Source organism: Trichoplusia ni, chromosome 26 (genome assembly GCF_003590095.1).
Source record: "Trichoplusia ni isolate ovarian cell line Hi5 chromosome 26, tn1, whole genome shotgun sequence".
In the NCBI taxonomy this organism is placed as follows: Eukaryota; Metazoa; Arthropoda; class Insecta; order Lepidoptera; family Noctuidae; genus Trichoplusia; species Trichoplusia ni.
The window spans coordinates 2,586,164-2,605,327 of NC_039503.1; the positions used below are offsets into that span (position 1 = coordinate 2,586,164).

The 19,164-nt window shown below is 35.1% G+C and overlaps 1 protein-coding gene across 2 annotated transcripts; it reads right to left on the bottom strand.

The window, feature by feature from the left end:
* Positions 1–2,144: 2,144 nt before the first annotated feature.
* LOC113505586 (single-stranded DNA-binding protein 3) lies at positions 2,145–18,688 on the bottom strand. 2 transcript variants are annotated; one of them, XM_026888373.1, is made up of 7 exons: positions 18,204–18,688; positions 16,689–16,904; positions 15,740–15,886; positions 14,285–14,473; positions 9,812–9,922; positions 3,860–3,967; positions 2,145–2,965 (listed from the first exon to the last, which is right to left on the bottom strand). In XM_026888373.1, the coding sequence occupies exons 1-7, from the start codon at positions 18,547–18,549 to the stop codon at positions 2,832–2,834; spliced, it is 1,251 nt and encodes a 416-aa protein (XP_026744174.1). In that variant the 5' UTR covers positions 18,550–18,688; the 3' UTR covers positions 2,145–2,831. The 2 variants fall into 2 exon arrangements, with proteins under 2 accessions (XP_026744174.1, XP_026744175.1); XM_026888374.1 differs by lacking the exon at positions 9,812–9,922 and having other exon boundaries at positions 18,204–18,686.
* Between the last annotated feature and the right edge of the window lie 476 nt (positions 18,689–19,164).

The following is a 19,164-nucleotide window of genomic DNA, read 5'->3' on the forward strand; positions in this document are numbered from 1 at the left end:
TACCTCTCAAAGTCCAAGCTATAACTTTGAAACGACGTACTTTCACATCGAAAACTGCACGCCCATTCAAAGTCAAATCCAAAAAAAAATAACAATTAAAAAAACCCCGCGGAAAATCGTCAAAACCTCCATAAAAGTTTAGTCAAAAAATTAGTTTAAAAAATAAAGACATTTATATTACTTATAAGATACATAAAACAATGATTTTATTCGAAATAAAATATTTTTTATATATAATCATAAAATACATAACTAAAATGTAAATACATACAAATAATCACTCTGACCTTAGGAGCTTTGACAGTTTATCGAGAAAATTCGAGACTTTTATTTATCAAGAGAAAAATATTACAACTAGTCCTTTAGTAAACCAACAAATAATAAAAAGATAAAACTGATCAAAGATATTGAAAGGTATAAAAGTGGGGTGTCTAATAACGTCACTTATTGGTAGAAGTGTACTGACAAATGACGTCACACGTCACACGAGATTTCAACGTATTGTATGGTCTTCATATTTCTGTTTAAGCAACAAAAACTAGGCTTCAATACAAAAAGTAGATATTAAAAATTTCATAATAATGTTCCGTGATAAAATTCAGGGTCACATATAACAGTTCCCGTGCAAAAGAGACAGATATACACAGATAGATAGCTCCATCCCTTTTGCACTTCAACAATAGCTTCACTTCATATAGTCATTTATAAATCCTAAAACATCAATATAGTCAATTCATATGATTCAATATAAAAACGCAACTTATACCGACATTCTATTCATCGATCTGTCAACGGATGACAGATGCCTGACAGCTGTCAAAAAATACCCCTAAGGTCGTAAATTTATCTTCGTCACTCGCAAGTGCATTTTGGAAATATAATTTGACAGTTTCGTTTTGTAAAATGTATTTAATAAGTCATAGATTAATTGATTATTCATTTATGTTTTTTGTGAACATGATAAATCTATTTTATATTTCAGATAAATAAGAGAAAATCTAATAAAAAAAATTGGCAAAATTAACGAAACTGTCAAATAATATACACAACAGAAAAAAAAATATACTACACCGGGCTAAATTAGAAAATAAATAATAATTGTGCAAAGGAAAAACATCAAAAGCGAAAGGGTATTTAAAAAAATACATTTGTTTTTTTTTTTTAATCGCCAGTCAGATCGTTGGAAAATAATACAGCGATACAACTTACCAAAAAGAATACGATTTTCTTTTATGAGATCATCAAATTTTGTCGCCTTTAAAAAAAATATTTGTATTAGAAAAACTCGGAAATTTTAAACTTATGTACAAGTCTTCAAGAAAACTATAATCTCTCTCTTATATCAATTCTGACCTAAGATGATAATAGGGTATTTAACTAAAAAAAATCATCATCAGAGATATTTCCAAAATATATTGAATACTTATTTTTTATTTTATCTCGTAAACAAATAAATAAAGGGGATACAGTGATTTAAAATCTCGTGTGACGTCACTTACCAGTACGCTCTTTACTAGCAAGTGATGTTTTTAGGCCCCACTACCTTCAGTGCTTGTTATGTCATAAAATATGTGTATAAAATAAAAAAATACTTATACAATATTTTTTGGAAACCTCTCTGACGGACTAAACAGATCTACACGGTGATTTTTTAGTCGTCTTACAAAAGCAGCCCAGTTCATGTATTCGACGTAAAATACCCCTAGGCGTTGAATAAAAATTGCATTTTAAATTTATTCAAATCTCATAAATACCTATTTTATCCTGAACATGTTCTAGTCATTGGATACATGAACTGGGCTGCTTTTGTAAGACGACTAAAAAATCACTGTGTATTACAAGATTATAGATATATCAAATGTTCGAATTGAGATAGTCGAAGCTCGGAATCTTGACGTTAGCGTCAATTAGTGCAGTGGCATGATTTTGAACTAAGCTACATAGATAGACAGCTAAAGACGTTGATAACACTAGATTGGTACTCCATCTTGGTGTTCCAAAAGTACCATTTCAGTACCAAATCAGAATTATAAAAGATCCGGGAGTAAACATTTTAGTTTAATTGAAGAATTGTGTACATGATGTAAATAAATCATATTTAATATGACCGGGTTTTTCTAATACAAATATTGTTTAGTTTTAAATATTACACCTATATCTATAAATTAGGACATATGAAAACTTTTGTATAAAACGCTTTGATAATTATCGAAATTTTAATTACATGATACGAAACAATTCTTATACAAATGTTATAATTGAAACGGAATTTTTTGAAAGACGGAGACACGAATAGCCAAGTTCGGTAAACAATGAAAAAAATTGGTGTCTAGAACAATCATTGTGTGATAATATTACTAGGAATCAAAGAAAAATCACTTAAATTTTATAAAATAATAAAACGGGCGTCAAACCCCAAGATAATTACGAATCATTGAATCTATGAAATCCTTCTCTACCCATGTGCGTAGTTTTATGTAATCTCCAACCTTAGGTTATGCCCTCAAAAATATCAAATTATAAAGACACTACAGGGAAAGCAATAACGAATTCAAAATTTAGGCAAGTTCCGAAAAAAATGACATATCTCTTTCTAAACATACATTCATCTTCACCGTAGTATATCAAATTATAAAAGACACTAGGACACAGAAACGGGAAAACATTTACAGAATCGAAATAAAAAATCTCAACAAGAAGAGAAAAATGACATAATAATATATATCTTTCTAAACTAGCCTCACCGTAGTCCGAACTTGGCTACACGCACTGCCGTGCTCAGTTCATTTCCAGTATTATTTGAGGTAAGTTGTCGCCACACGTGGATCTGTTCACTGCATAAAGTAGTCGGGATGTTCGGGGTCCTTTTCGAATCTCTTGGCTTCTTCTTGCATGCTCTCCTTTATTTTCAATATTGCTGCCGATTCAGTTTGGTCGTTTTGATCACCGCCTGGGCCACCAAAACCTGCGAAATATTAATATTATTATAATTTTTATTTTAATGAAACATAATTGTAAGATTTTGGTGAAAAATTGAGTTTATTGTAGGTCAAATTTAATATCTGTCCGTGGTATTTTAACTTCTAAACGGATAGACTGATTTGAATGCATTTAAACACGAATGCAGCATGCTTGTCTTGAGTCTGTCTGTAGTTATAGCTTGCGAAGGGAAAGACTGATTTCAATGCGGTTTTTACAACAATGAATGTCCTGAGTCTGGGTGTCGTTGCGCATGTGACTTGATTATTGCAACCGCCTTGACACGAGGGTTAATTTTTTTAGAGCAGATGCGTTTTTTTGTAACTGAATCACAAATCGAAAAATTAGCTCAATGTGTGTAGAAGGCAAACCACAACTGCGGAAAGTTAGACTGGTGCAGTTGTGTGAGAGAGAGGCATCGCTATAGATCTTGTAGGGCGCCATTTCCCATACACATTAGCAATGATATAAATTTAATATGCGTTCCTAGACTCCCTGTAATAGTAGTCGAGAGAAGTCGAAAAAATCCTATTTATATTATAAAAGCTAAAGTTTGTTAGTATGAATCTATATTTGATAGGGCCGGATAGGCTGGATTTAGACGATGCGAGGAATACCTTGCATGTTGCAATACATAGTGTAGCCGAGCATCTCGGGTATTTGACGTCATATATCATAAGTCAGCAATGTATAACAGCACGCACGATATTTCTCGCATTTTCATTCAAAAACACTAAACATATTTAGACGAAATTTGGTACATAGATAGTTCACAACCTGAATAACACATAGTATAGCTATCATCCCGATTTCACGATCCTTTGACCATATTTGCTTATAACAGCATTAAAAAAAATTTATTATAAAAAACTCAACTCACTTAAGTTGTAATCCCCCATTCCTGAGCCGGAGTCTTCGCGCGGGGTGCCGGGCCCCCCGCCGCCGACGCCTCCCGGTGAAGACTTCATGCCATCGACGCCCCCCAGTCCTGCGACAACAGACCTGGAGTTGACCCTTACCATCACACCACTATCACATCAATTTGGGGTATTAGACGGACGAATGTGAAGAGAGCTCTGAGAATATTTAATTAATTCTTTATTAAATTAATAAGATTAGACATACGGTGCTAACAGTTTTGTGGGGTTAAGTAAAAGTTAATAAGTATTATAATGTAAATAAATAAATAATAAATAAAGACTGGGGGAGGAAGAGAGAGAGAGAGGGGGAGTGTGCGAAAGGGTTAGAGAAACCCCGATATATAAAAGGAAGGAACATGGGTGGGTTTTAGTCAGTGAACTAACACCCTTAAGCTTAGCCCAAAGCAAGAGTCAATTGATGAATCTAAATGCAGAAAAACAGGTTAGTTTTTGTTGGACTTTTGTTCTAATGTGGTGGGATTGAGTGTTACACTGGAGGTGATAGGTTCGATAACCAATCAGGACAAATGTTTGTGTGATGAACACGATCATTTTGTTCTGTGTCTGGATGTAATTTATCTACATTATGTATGTATTTAGAAATATATAAGTATGTTTTCAGCTGTCTAGTTCTCATCATACTTTACTTAGTTTGAGACTAGATGGCGTTGGGTGGTAAGGTTTTACAAAGAAAAGTTAGAAGTTAGTTGTTAAAAATTTAGTTCTTATCATATTTTGATAAATAACTTTACGAATAGGTTTCCCAGAGCTCTGTTTACATTCATTTAACTATACACTAAAATATTAAAACTCCATTTGTATAAGTACTTGAAACATGGTAATCAATCTAGGTGTCATTTTGTCTAAGATTTCAGTCTGAAAATAAAAAATAACGAGTAAAAACGAACGCAAAGATTACCAAATCAAATATACCACTGAAATACATCAGTCGTTTATTTATTTAATATGTGTTTGCATAAAAAGACACAAAGATTGTTTACCCTTTTTAATTACTTAAACAAATGGAGTATTTTTGAATACTAAAATACAACTTTTAAAGTCATTTTTGGACATATATTAATAGCTTATATAGCCTTCATATAGCTTCTGTTCAATTTTAAAACGACTTTTAGATTTTCAAAGTTGGAATATTATAAAAAAAAACGTTACAAAACCTAGTTGCATTTCAGTATTCGGAGGTAAGTCTCATGCTTAGTCTACTTGACACCTTTAAGTGTCTGTCACTTAAAGTTGTCAAATAAACAGATATACTTAAAGTTATGTTAGAGAACTCAGTTACAAGGGGTTTCTTATAAATAAGGAAGATAGGGCAAGAATATGTCCATCAGATCAGGTAGGTAATAAAAAACTCATAAATTGGTTTTAGAATTAAAGTAAATATGTTAAGTCATAAATACAAAATAGTGACGTCATAAGTCATCAAAATTTTGAATTAACGAATATTTTTTATACTATCTGACGGACATAAAAATAAAATTAAATGTCTAGGAAACAGGTATTTCCGCTTAAGCTAGTATAATGTTAAAATAAAAGATTTTCAGTCCAAATTCTATTGTTCAAAAACTAAACAAAATTAAAACAGAATTTTCTATACCTAGGCATATATATAAAAAAAAACAACACACAATTCTTTATGTACCATCATAATGATTACTCTCTAGCAGTCTAATCTTATTTAAATCAAAAATAAACCAACGAAAAAACAAAATTTGTATATTTCTTTGCCAATTACAGCTCACACATTATAATTGTATACGCACTAAGTTTTTAAATCTACGAACAAGCCTTTTCCAAATCGAATAACAAAAAATAACTTCCTCAAAATGCGTTTAGTTTTTGCACAACAGAAAAAAAAACTATAGTTATTTTTGGTCTATAAAACTTGAGGATAGAGCGTGTAAAAAATAAATTACTATGCCATAGAGGATTTAACCTTGACAAACCGGATTTCATTAAACTTTTGGCGTAAGAGCAATTTAATACACGAACGGTACCGTCAAGATTAAATACTCTAAAAATCTAATAAATAAAAAATATTAATATTAATGTAAATTTTGATAATAAAAATAATCTTGCTTCATTCTCTTAAAAATAACAAAAACCAAAATGGCCGAATGTATTATCTGTCTGCTTTTTATGATTATTATTTTTCAATATAAAATTTACCTAAAATTTGTATCCATATTTTCCTAATAATATTGTTGGTATCCCTTTCTTGCTACAAATTGATCATTTATCATGGGATAGCTATATAGATTGAGCCTGCACGTTTGGGCAATTAAACCATAACTGCATGATCATAGGTTAAGCTACACTTATCGCGGTTGGTCCGTAGATGGGTGACCATCTTTGTCATAACGAGTGCCTCCGTGTTTCGGAAGGCAAGATAAATTGTGGGTATAGGGAAGTTTTGAGCATTGATCAATACGCTAGCTCACTGCGGGCGATTTCAAATTCCAATATTTGTAATCCAGGTTTCATCACGATGTTTTAATTCACCGTTAACCAGTGGTATCTTAGTATACCTAATGAAGTACATGTATGATGTACCTCGGAAAGGAAGAAAACGATGAAGGGTGGGCGAAACTGGGTCCATGTAAAGGAGTCTGCCCACTAAACCGTTCCATACCATGACCGTGCTATGAACGTGTCAGGCAAAAAAATATTCTCTATATTAAAAAGGCGACGATGCTGGTCGGTAACGGCACGGGCAAGTGGGCATGGTAGCATACTTTTTAATACAGAGAATATTTTTTTGCCGGACACGTTCATAGCACGGTCATGGTTTGGTACGGTGTAGTGAGCAGTCGCCTTAATCTGAACGGCGCTATTTAAGTGCTATTTAGTAGCCTAATTTGAATAAATGAGTTTGATTCTTGAAAAGGAGCTAGGCAGAACGAGTAACTTTATAACTGAAAGGTGTCTAAGACCTGGGGGGGGGGGGGCGTCCTACTTGGGTTAGGATAATATGGGCATAAAGCTCCCTCCCCTCTGGGGGGGAGCGTGAGGGGCTTGCCGCAAGGTAGGCAGTCGCCGGTGGGGGACTGGACGACATAGACTCCCAGGCCCTCTCCACTCAGGCGAGGTCGGAGTGCCGCTGGGTCTTTTTAGTGGGTATACCGGGAACGCCGTTCACCGGGAAGTCCCTCATACCCCTCTCTCGCCCCCCGGCGGGAAGGGGATGCGTAACAGCAATTTTTCCCAGCGACAAAAAAAAAGGATAATATGGGCATAAAATATAAGAAAAGATAGGATTTAAATAGAAATATGATGCATGAGAAGAGCAAAAGACAGAAGGATGGTTTAAACAAAGGGAGGCCTATGCCCAGCAGTGGGTTATTTAAGGCTCATGAAACTTACATACGGTGTTTTTTTCTCTTCAATACTTTACGTGAAACCCAAAAGGTTCTGATTATTTTCAAAAACAAACTAAAAACTAAGCCGAATTAGTTTTAGTATGTAACATAACAATATATTAGAAACGTGTGTTCAGATTATATAAAATTGTGCCCGTCATATTTTATCAAATAACTCCTAAACTATCAAACACATTTTGATGAAACTTCGCACAGAGGTAGAAAAAGTCGCGCAGTTCATTATAGAGCAGACATAAACTTTATTAATTTTATATTGTACAAGCAAGATAGTAGGATTTTATTGGTATTTTTTACCATTTATTATTAATTAGGGCTTTGACACGCTATTATATAAATAAACGGAATGGCGCCGCAAAACTCACTACAACATTTTTTTATACATATTTATTTTATATTTATATATAACCCCCGCTTGTGTCAAAGCCCTTATGGCACCCGACCACAGTAACTTATGTTTTAATTATTATTTTGCTTATATTCGATACAACATGTAACTATTGTTAATAACACAACCCAATAGCAGTCTTGGTAGACAGGGTTTTTTTTTGTGAAAGTCAGAATAGGGATTTTTTTTCCTCTAGCCCACTGTGTCCCACATCTGGGCAAAGGCCTCCAATAGGGATTGAGTTTACAAAATAAAAATCTACTATTCTTTAAGTAGATTATATTATATATATAATCGATAAATAGATTATAGTAGAGGAGTACAGAAGTCGGTGTTGTGACGTAACGACTTTGTCAAAATCATACACAAAAGTGACGTCAGGCTGAGTTTTATTCACTGTAATTTGATCAATTTATATTTGCGTGACAAAATAAAATATGTATCTTAATCTATACTAATATATAAAGCTGAAGAGTTTGTTTGTTTGTTTGAACGCGCTAATCTCAGGAACTACTGGTCCAAATTGAAAAAATCTTTTTGTGTTGAATAGACCATTCATCGAGGAAGGCTTTAGGCTATAAACCATCACGCTGCGACTAAAAGGAACGAAGATACAATGGCAAATGTGAAAAAAACAGGGCAGGTATAAATCATCACTTATATCTTCTACCCACGGGGACAAAGTCGCGGGCAACAGCTAGTGTTCAATATAATTCATGACGGACATTCAAAAACGTGTCATCATGTCATCCCATTGTACATTTATAAATTCTTTCATTTATTTCTCAAAAATAATAACTTTATAACGCTTTTACTTTTGCTTAGCTAAGACTTTTTTTCTCATAAACGAACATTAGTATTAATCAATATTTTTTTAAAAACTTTACTTTGATTTGAATATGGACGCGGTAACGCTATTGGCTCTAAATAATAATGGAATAATACCGATCTATACATGACTCAGTAGGACAAGAAAACTCATTTTAGGAAAATATTGAGTTGTAATGTAATTAAGATTATTTGTTACATGTTGTATTGCTTTTAAGACAAGTTCTTTTAATATACAGTATGTATGCAAAACCCTGACCGATCCTTGAAGGAATTCTCAGTAACTTGCATGACCTTTAACGATTGAATAAAATCTAGGTCGTTATATAACATAAGTCATATTATTTTAGCACAGCACACATGACAAATATTAACCCAAATTTTGGTATCTTTCTAAACTAACAAAAATCAATTTTAGTTAGTTACCTAGCTGTCGTTTTTATTATAGATATTATTTAAAATTAATTAAATTGATAGAGTAAAATTCTTCTTTTATTTTTCGAATAAATTATCATACGTACTTAATCATTTTACGCTACAGTACAAATACTGCAACCCTCTAACAGATCGGACAGTTTAAACACATACTGTACATAATTTAGACCCCGCACGACCTCATAAAAATCTCAGTATTCAATATTAGGTATAACATTATCGAATTTTATCGCAGCTTAATTTTAGATTTTAGTTCCCGACGTTTCGACGCCTTTGCAGGTATCATGGTCACGGGCAGACTGAGGTGGCGTTCGTCTTGACAGAGGATGTTGCTCGTTCTACCTTCATATTTTAACTAATTATTTGCGTCTTGCAGAGCTGTTCTTGGGTTTGGCCTGGAGTTTTTGTATTATTGGGTCCCAAGTAGGTTATATCTTTCAGCCATCTTCTCTATTGAAATTAGGGTGTTTTTTAATCTCAATAGCCTCGCGAAACATCCTAGGTAGGAATTTGGATTCTTTAGCGAGGATCTGTGGTTGGTCAAATCTAATATAATGGCTGGAACCTTCAGCATGTTCGGCGACGGCAGACTTCGTTGAGCGGCCGTGTTTGACGTCATCTATGTGTTCTTTAACGAGCAACATCTTCTGTCAAGACGAAAGCCATCTCAGTTTGCCCGTGACCATGATACTTGCAAAGGTATCGAAACGTAGGGAACTTAAATTTAAAATTGAGTGCGATAGAAAGTAAAAGTAGTTTTATTTCAATGTCTAACATTCGCGTAAACCTAAGAAATTATATAACATTATCGGTTGTAAGTTAGTGTGTGCTGAGCCAAGGTTGTCGGGTGGGTGAGTCGGTCGCACCTTCAGCGGCGGGCTGTGCGAGCAGCGCGGGCCCGGCGTGGTCGGGCAGCGGGTACTCCGCCCCCAGGGCGCCGCCCCCAACCGGCTTCATCATAGTGTACACGTCGCCGCCTGCCGCACATACCGACCCGCTCTTAACGTCATAGACAAAATCATTCGGAGGGACTGTCGTTGATAAAAACTCAATAAAACCTTTCTGGGCAAAGGCTTGTTGGCAGAACGATACGATCTCCTCGTAACGAAAAAAAAAATGAAACTTTAATTTCTGATTTACAATTTTTATTGAAAAAAAATATATAAACAAACAATTTTGTCTATGAATGCAACTAAAAGCTAAAAGTTCACATTACATTATTCATAACACTGAATTCGGAACTTTAATCTTATAACCTAATTCCAATTTCAGCGTTATTTTTTTCTCGAATAGAAATTAAAAATCTATTCGAGAAAAATCTTAAACTTAAGAAGAATCGATACAGAAATAAAAAAAACAGGTCTTTATACAAAACTAACATAGAAAGCGTTACATAGTTATGAACCAAGCGTGAGTAACGAAGTGAAGCGAGAATGAAGCAAGCAGAACAAAAACAAAGACAGACATACAATTTTCGTGTTTCTCTATATATATATAGACGCCTCATTGTCAGATTGAGAACGGAATGATGAGCTTACGTTAACCTCTGCTTAACTTAATCTTTGTAATTTTATTCATGTTGCCACGTATGACCGATAGATGGCGTTGTTTTAAGTTTTAAGAACTTCGCTTATTTCATTGATGTAATCTATACTAATATATAAAGCTGAAGAGATTTTTTTTGTTTGTTTGAACGCGCTAATCTCAGGAACTTCTTTTTGTGTTGAATAGACCATTCATCGAGGAAGGCTTTAGGCTAGGCTAAACCATCACGCTGCGACTAATAGGAGCGAAGATACAATGGAAAATGTGAAAAAAACAGGGCAGGTATAAATCATAAACAATATCTTCTAACCACGGGGACGAAGTCGCGGGCAACAGCTAGTCTTAACCTTAACATATTAAAGTCTCTTTGGAAACGCTCTAAGAATTTTTAATAAAATATCTGATAGTATAAAAATCTTATTTATACATTTTTTTTAAATAAACAGTAAAATGTCTAATTGGTAAATTCTTTTACAAAGTATACGGAGTTGATAAATGAAAAATAAATATCGTTCGTTTTAAATATGTGCTATTGACGACCTCCGTGGTCGAGTGTCGTACGCACCGGTTTCAAGTTGCCACTAGCTCTGAGGTCCCGGGTTCGATCCCCGGTCGGGTCAATGTAAGAAATCACATTTCTACATTGTCACGGGTCTGGGTGTTTGTGGTACCTTCGTTGTATCTGAATTCCATAACACAAGTGCTTTAGCAACTTACTTTGGGTTCAGAACAATGTATGTGATGTTGTCCGCATTTATTATTTATTATTGGGTTTTAATATATTTAAGTTACTTAATAACAGGCCTTTTAGTATTATAAGGAATACTGTATAATATATTCCACATAACAAATCGGTTGTTTATAAAAAAAAAAACAGATATTAAATAAATAAACGCCAGATACAAGAAACATTAAATAAAATAAATATATATTTAGTCGCATTTTATTTTTTAAACTGCTTTTTTAAGGTATTAAAAAAATCCGTGAATGTCTGAAATATGAATTTAAATCTACTGCTATTGAAAAATAGATGGAATGTATTTAAAAATTATTCAATTTAATAGATTCAACTTAGCTTTTAAATAAATCAGTTTTTAATGGTGACAAATTCAAAATCCTAGACCTCTGAAAAAAAACTTTTCATGACGTCAAATTCGAAATCATACCTAAATATTTACACGAATATTAAAAAGCTGAAGAGTCGGTTTGTTTCGACGCGCTAATCTCAGAAAATACAACCACTTATTTAGAAAGGGTATAGGATTTAAACCATCACGGTTTGGTTTATATCCTAAAGCCCTTATGAAAATAGTTAGATGTTGAATAACTCTAAAAATGATAAACCGATTAAAAAATAATCCTGTCTTATATCTTCTTAAGCACGTAGACGAAGTCGTGCGCTACAGCTAGTCAATAACGTTTCGATCATGATTTTTTTTAATTCTATTTTTAAGTAAAAACTTCAGATTTACTTTAGAGATCAAATAAAAATTGAAATATTGAAAATAAATCCAAAAGTTAACATAAACTCATCAAACAATTACATTAACTATAATTAGTGCGACGGTTAAATACCTTTTTTAAAACGTAGTAACTTATCCTGTAATACTAAATTGTTAAAAACTAAAAATAATTTTAAAGTATTGTAGTTTCATTATAAATAAAAAATAATAATGGCGGTATGCGAAAATTAATTGAATATTTCTTGTATTTTATTTATTTAGGGTGGCAACTCTCCGGGCCACAATTCCTATATTTACAATGGCCGATGTAAAAATAGAAATAGGATTAAATCTCTACTATTATAAATGAGAAAGTAACTCTGTCTGTTACGCTTTCACGTCTAAACCACTGAACTGATTTTAATGAAATGTGGTACAGAGATAGAGTTGACCTTGAGAAAGAACATTGGATAGTTTTTATCCCGGACTTTTGACGAGTTCTCTTGGAATCGCGATATAACCAACATCGACGCGGGCGAAGCCGCGAGCGAAAAGCTAGTTTGATATCATTCGTTTCTCCCAAGCATTTTGCCAACACAATAATTGTAAATTAATTGTATTGACCGTGAGTGTTCCACCCCACACAACCAAAATGACTTTCCAAATATTTTGTTTGCAAAATGTCAAAGTCAAATTCTTTATTTCAATTAAACCAGTATATGGCACTTTTGAACGTCAAACGATTTATTTATACAATATTAAAATTTAGTGTCAGTCTGTCGGTCAGTCTTCTATTGAAGCTGCCGCTAATGTTAAGGAAGATACCAATAGTGTAATTTCAATCCTAATTCTATTAATTCATAGGCCATTGTGAATAGCGGAATCGTGGCCCTGGTCCCTCCGCGGTAAATGTCCTAGGGACCATCTGTATTCACAATAGGGATGATGACTGGGTATAAAATGAAAATATCTCATTAGTCCCTCAGTTAGATAATTGAAAAGTATGAGACACGTATTTTTCCTTTTTTCAGAAAAACTAGCATTGACAAAGATTAACTGCTTTAAAGTTTAGGAGAGCGGGCTTGTGACGTAACGATAGAGTAAAATTTATACTCAATCGTGACGTCACGCGTAAGTTTCATTCACTGTAATTTGGTCAATTTATGTTTGCGGGACAAATTAAAAAAATACGTATCCATTATTATACAAAAAACACTAAAAGACGGACACTGCAAAAAACATTGTCATTATCCCTATTATAAAAGTTAGTTTCACACGCATTGGAAACCACAGTCCTAGAGTTTCGTGCCTAAAATTTAAGAAAAAATAAAATATAGAATATCAAATAATTTTCGCTTGGGACGGTTAACACTTTAAGCTTTTTGATGTCAAGTTCTTTTTTCGTTTTCTATTTTATTTACATAGGTTTATCGTGTTGCCATGGTAACTGGGTTGAGGAGGTCAGATAGGCAGTCGCTCCTTGTAAAACACTGGTACTTAGCTGTAGACGGTTAGACTGGAAGCCGACACTAACATAGTTGGGGAAAGGCTAGAATGATGATGGTATTTCCATAGTCTAATCTATGATATTACACCCCTTTCTGTTGTGATTTATTCAAATACTTGACTTCAAGTAATTTATGAAATCTGTAACTATCTATATTTATATAATACTGCTGTTTGTGTGAATGTTACTGATATCCGCCTAAACGGCTGCACCGATTTGAATGAACTTATTTTATGCGTTTGGGTGGCGCATTGGCGAGCTAGTTTACTATAAATTTTGAACTGTTTAGCCGAAGAAGTCATTGAGTATTTAACAGGTCAAATTGGTTTTAATTAATCTATTATTACAATTATAAGCTCGTAAATTCATTTTATCACACTTATTACTTATGTTTTAAATAAAGCGGACCTATTAAGATCATAATACCTTGATATTACATGTTTAAAGATTAAACCGCAGAAACCTTAAAATCAACTAATTTAAAAATACCTAAACACATCTCCCATATTCTACCCTTCTCCCACCCATAGCCCTTATACGAAAGACCTAAGACTTAAAACCATCAAATCCATCTTTAAATTCCGTCTAACTTAAAATACCTTGATACATCCCTCGTTTTCGCCCCCCCCCAACTAAACCCCCTTTTTGAAACACCTAGGATAATAACTATCATATCTACGCTTAAATTCTATCTAATTTATACAGCCCTGAGTTTCATCCCTATACTTATGATACACACCTCTATGGAGAAGCTAAAAAAGTATCGATAAAACTAAAAAAAAACTTGACACCTCCCCCTCCTGTCTATGTGTACCCCACCACCTTACTGCCGTGTTGTGACTCACCGGAGTTGGACGAGTCCTGTGGGCTGGGCATGATGGGAGTCGGCGGGCCGGGCGGGCCGTTGCTGCCCGGGGGCGCGCCGTAGCCGGGCGAGCCGCCCGAGTAGTTGAGCGGCGCCGCGCCCCCGCCCGCGCCCGCGCCCCCGCCGCCCGCCCACGCGCCCCGCGGACCCATACCCATCGGTGGCATACCTGTAGCACATATGCGACTTTAAATCTTGCACTCATTGACAACGTAACACCGAAATTCGATATTTTTTTAATAACTATCGTGAGACTCGCGATCCCGCCGCGTCAGCTCATTGTGGAGATAAAACTAATTCAGCTATTAATATGTATTTTTTTAAAGCCACTCCCGCAGTGTGGGTGGGTTCACAAACATACAAATCTCGAGCACAAAGACACCCAGACTAAGAACAAGCATTCGTGGATCACACAAATGCTTGTCCTTCGCTGGGATCGAATCCATGACACGTCGCGCTCAGTGGGTTTTGGCGTGGTGACCTCAACCACTCGGCTGTCCGTGCAGTCTAGGGTCTAGTCTATGCTTAATGTTATTGTTTCCTTTATTTTAATCGAATCACATACAAATGTAAAAAATAGTGTCCAACCGGCAACGGGGTCAGGGCCCAAGCTGCCGGTGGTCAGGGCTCCAGAGAGAGGAACCTCCTCACGATGCGCATCGTGTCTAGAAGTACCGCTTTCTGAATCAAACCCTTGACCCAGACGCCCAACGAGAGCCTCCTAAGGTGTTGGTCGGGGCTCTTGGAAAAAGCCATTGACACTTATTTTTGTATCTCTTTTCATTCACAGGTCAACTTCATGAGAAGAGACCCGGCCTTTTTGAGAACTTTAATCTACAGTGTGAGGGGTCATGGGGCATCTACTAGGGATCATTCACCTCCGCTCTATGGGAGAACAGACATGAAGAATCCAAAGTAAATGCAAATTTATTGCAATATGTATGTAAAAACAATTAGGATATTATATAAATGAGACATGTTGACGTTGCATTGACGACCTCCGTGGTCGAGTGGCTTACGAACCGGTTTCAAGGTGTCGCTAGCTCTGAGGTCTCGGGTTCGATCCCTGGTCGGGACGATGTAAAAATGCACACTTCTACATTGTCTCAGGTCTGGGTGTTTGTGGTACCTTCTTTGTATCTGAATTCCATAACACAAGTGCTTCAGCAACTTACTTTTGGTTCAGAACAATGTATGTGATGTTGGCAGCATTTAAAATTTGCACGCCTTCATGGCAAAATATGGCTGAACCATTAAAATGTATCTGTGTCTCCTATTTCCGAATAAATTTATCTTTATCTTTATAAAAAAAAAAACATGTAATGTGTGATGACCAGTTCCTTAGACTATTCGGAGAACTATGCCTTTTTACGCATGGTGATGTAAACAAGCTCACTAGATACCGAGATACCTATTGTTGTGTTGTTGGCCTCACCTGGTCCCTGTGGCGGAGGGCCGCGCATGCCGGCGGCGTAGGCCCCGGGGCTCATGGGGCCCATGCCGGGCCGCGGCGGCGTCATGCGCGGCCCGCCCAGCACGCCGCCGCCGCCGCGCTCCAGAGAATTGCCCATCATGCCTTGGCCTGGGGCACAAACATACATACATATAACAAACACATTAAAAAAATTCTAGATATCTTTACAAAGTATTACCTGAATGCGTTATGTTTTTCGTGTAAAGTAAGCTGTGAAGCAATTTAACTTGTTGTTTAACAAGATTTTAAAGAAGACAACACTTAATTACAATTTTATTTTTTGGCTTGTTCTATCCCACCGCTGATCAAAGACTTAATCATTAACGCAACTTCAAATAACCTTACCATATACTTTGTAAATTATAATTACAGAAAATACTTTCTAATAAGTAAGTTTCATTCCATCATGACTCCTAAATGCCTAAACCAATTTCAATGTGTATGTTATCATTACAATCCTTGCAACACCACAAGAGACACTGGTTACATTTGATTTACGAAACAAGTATAAGTTCTCAAAAACCCACTTTAAAGACACAAAACATATTTTAATTTCCATATACAGTAGATATAAAATTACCAGAATGTAACTGTCCCATTGTTAAGCCCAGATCTTTTATTAATATACATACACACATTTCTTTTACTATATTTTCTCAGGGTCATAAAATAGAACAAAAATAAATAAATTTTAAAAATTAAAGTACCCTCGTTTTTAAACGTCACTCCATTAAAATTTTATCAAAATCCGACCAGCCGTTTTTATGATTGTAAATTGCTTTATTATCGGGTTTGAAGCTACCATGAAAATTTCAGCCACCTAACTTATCAGAAAGTGTCTCAAAATTAAGTTGCAAAAATCCAACCGGAACGACAAACAAACAAGAAAATGAGTGTTTTAAAAGCATACCTGGTGGCCCATTAAAATCATTGCCCATTCCCATTCTGACGGCGCCACGAGGTCCACCTCCCGAGTACCAGGGTCCTATGAATGGTTGTCCGGTCCCCATCAGCTGTGGCTGCGGGCCGTGCGGTGATGGCTGAGAACCGGGATGTGGTGCTGGTGGTGACGGCCGCAGCGGAGAGTTGGGGAAGAAGCCTGGGGGCATCCCACCGCCACCCATGCCTGGAAAATGTAAAAAGTATTATTAATTTATATTCATTAATTAAAGAATGTTAATATTGAAGTGTCGATCAATATAAATACCTATTTTTTATTTCTACAAATGTATTAAGAAGCTTTAATTTTTTGTACGTCTGTCTGTTTATATGTTGTTTTATTAATTTATATTCATTAATTAAATTGGCCCATATTGAAGTGCCGATCTATATAAATAACTATTTTTTATTTATTAAGCATTACATTTTTGAAAGTCTATCTGTTTATAATATCTGATTACTCATCAAAACCTTTATTATTATTAGTTACTGGCAGGTAGAAACAGTATAAAGATTAATTAAGACAAGTCTTTTGACATCCATATTACATTTTAAGCAGTTTCTTAACATCAATGTAACAGAAACAGTACTTATAATGTACCAGAGCCTGTTTAAAAATGTTTTACAGTTAAATCATTTAACATTTATAGTGGGATAACTAATTGTTTAAAAAAGAACTAATGTTGATAGTAATGTGATGATATTGATATTATTACAAAATGTTATGACTTTATAATGCTATAGACATAATATTGAAGTATAATACAAGGTGAGATTGATAGCCCACGGCTGGGCAAAGCTATCTTTGCAAATAGAGATAGAGAATGTTTGATAATTGCAGATCAGAAAACTATGAATATGACCTTTATAAGTGTCATGAAAAACTATAGTTTTAAGGGCAATTAATAAATTAGATCATTTATTTCGTTTTTTTTATCCGTTTTGCTGAGCTACATTTTTTTTTTAAGTTGAAGTGTTTTCATGGCTATGTTACGTACTAATTTAGTTTATTATAATAATCATGTTAGTTTTAATTAAGAAGAAAAAAGAGGTTAATAGTATTATACAAGCAGGTTATTTAGCAAAAGTGTAGTGACAGGATATTTGTATAAGGGGCAGTCTTCATGATGTCAAAATATAGCATAGGTAGTTGTTCAGATTTATGATTAAGGTCTTAAAAATGGGACAAATATGATGTATTTATTCTTTTTAGTAATTCAATAAACAAGGATGTGTACTGGTTGTAAAAAATGGTCATTGGTTAAACAATATTGATGAAGAAATCATCTTAAATACTGTTTGAAACCTAAAAATCTATTAACAATTGACGATAATAACATCCAAGTCAGCTAAATAGAGAGCTACGAATCAGGAAATCTTAGTTTTATTTACATAAAAGATAAGAAATGTGATGGCCTAAAAACGCGTAGTAAAACATAAAATTGGCGTTTATCCGCGCGATAATTCGCGTATTTAGCGCACGTACCGTCGTTAGGCGGCGCTGGGCCGGCGCTGTGACCGATGCCGTTGACTCCGTAACCAGAATTGACAAAACCATAGTCGTGGAAAGCCTTCGCTTCTGATGAGTGCTCACAAGTGTCCCGTCTCTCCGGCGCCGCACAGTACAGGTCCCAGAACACGCACCACCACGAGTGCAGGAACCCGGGCGGCTCGCCGAGTGTTATATTCTTCTCCCATCGTATTTCAGACAGAAATGTTTGCGCCGCTTTGGTTGCACCGACATGAAGCAAGTACTCATACACGTAGAGCGCTAATTTCTCGCGAGCCTGAGCGTCCGAAGGCACTGTAGAGCCTTTGCCCTTGGCATACATATCGACTGGAAGCCGACTTTTATGATGATATTGTTTATTATTTACATTAACGCTTTATATCAATAAATTCAACTACACAAAATGTCATTGATCGATGGCGACATTTGGCGTCTGTGGCATAGAGAAATCGGTTTGTTCTCGGCGTGCAGGTAGCTGTCATAAAATAATGTTATTAGGTTAGTACAGGTTAAAAAGTATTGTCTATTGCCGGAACTATAAAAATACATTCACTTTGTGTTTTTTATGTTATGAAATTTAAAAATGGAATATGTTTTGACGTGGATGGACTTCAAAATGAAGTAAAAAAAAATCTTAATTGGAGAGTTATGTTAATATGTTGGTCAGAACAATCGCTTCTTAATTTCGCCTTATCAAGTTCACTTAATAGATATATGCAGATGGAAATAGTTATTATTGTAAACTATCTTTTAAATAATTTAAAAATACACTCCGTTGTTTAACTGGTTAGATCAGGACATTTTTTTTTCTTTTTAATAACGACTATTCAATGTTTCAATATAATACGCAGAGTAAAGAAAAAAACGGCTAAGTGCGTGTCTGGCTCAAGATATTTAGGGTTCCGTACAAATAGACTACTGATAAAGTATTCTACTG

Coding starts and splice junctions, on each gene's coding strand:
- LOC113505586 (XM_026888373.1), bottom strand. CDS start 18,549: ATGTATGCCAAGGGCAAAGGCTCTACAGTGCCTTCGGACGCTCAGGCT. Junction 14,474..15,739: donor CCCTCCGCCACAGGGACCAG/GTGAGGCCAACA, acceptor TATGTGCTACAG/GTATGCCACCGATGGGTATG. Junction 9,923..14,284: donor ACAGGACTCGTCCAACTCCG/GTGAGTCACAAC, acceptor TATGTGCGGCAG/GCGGCGACGTGTACACTATG.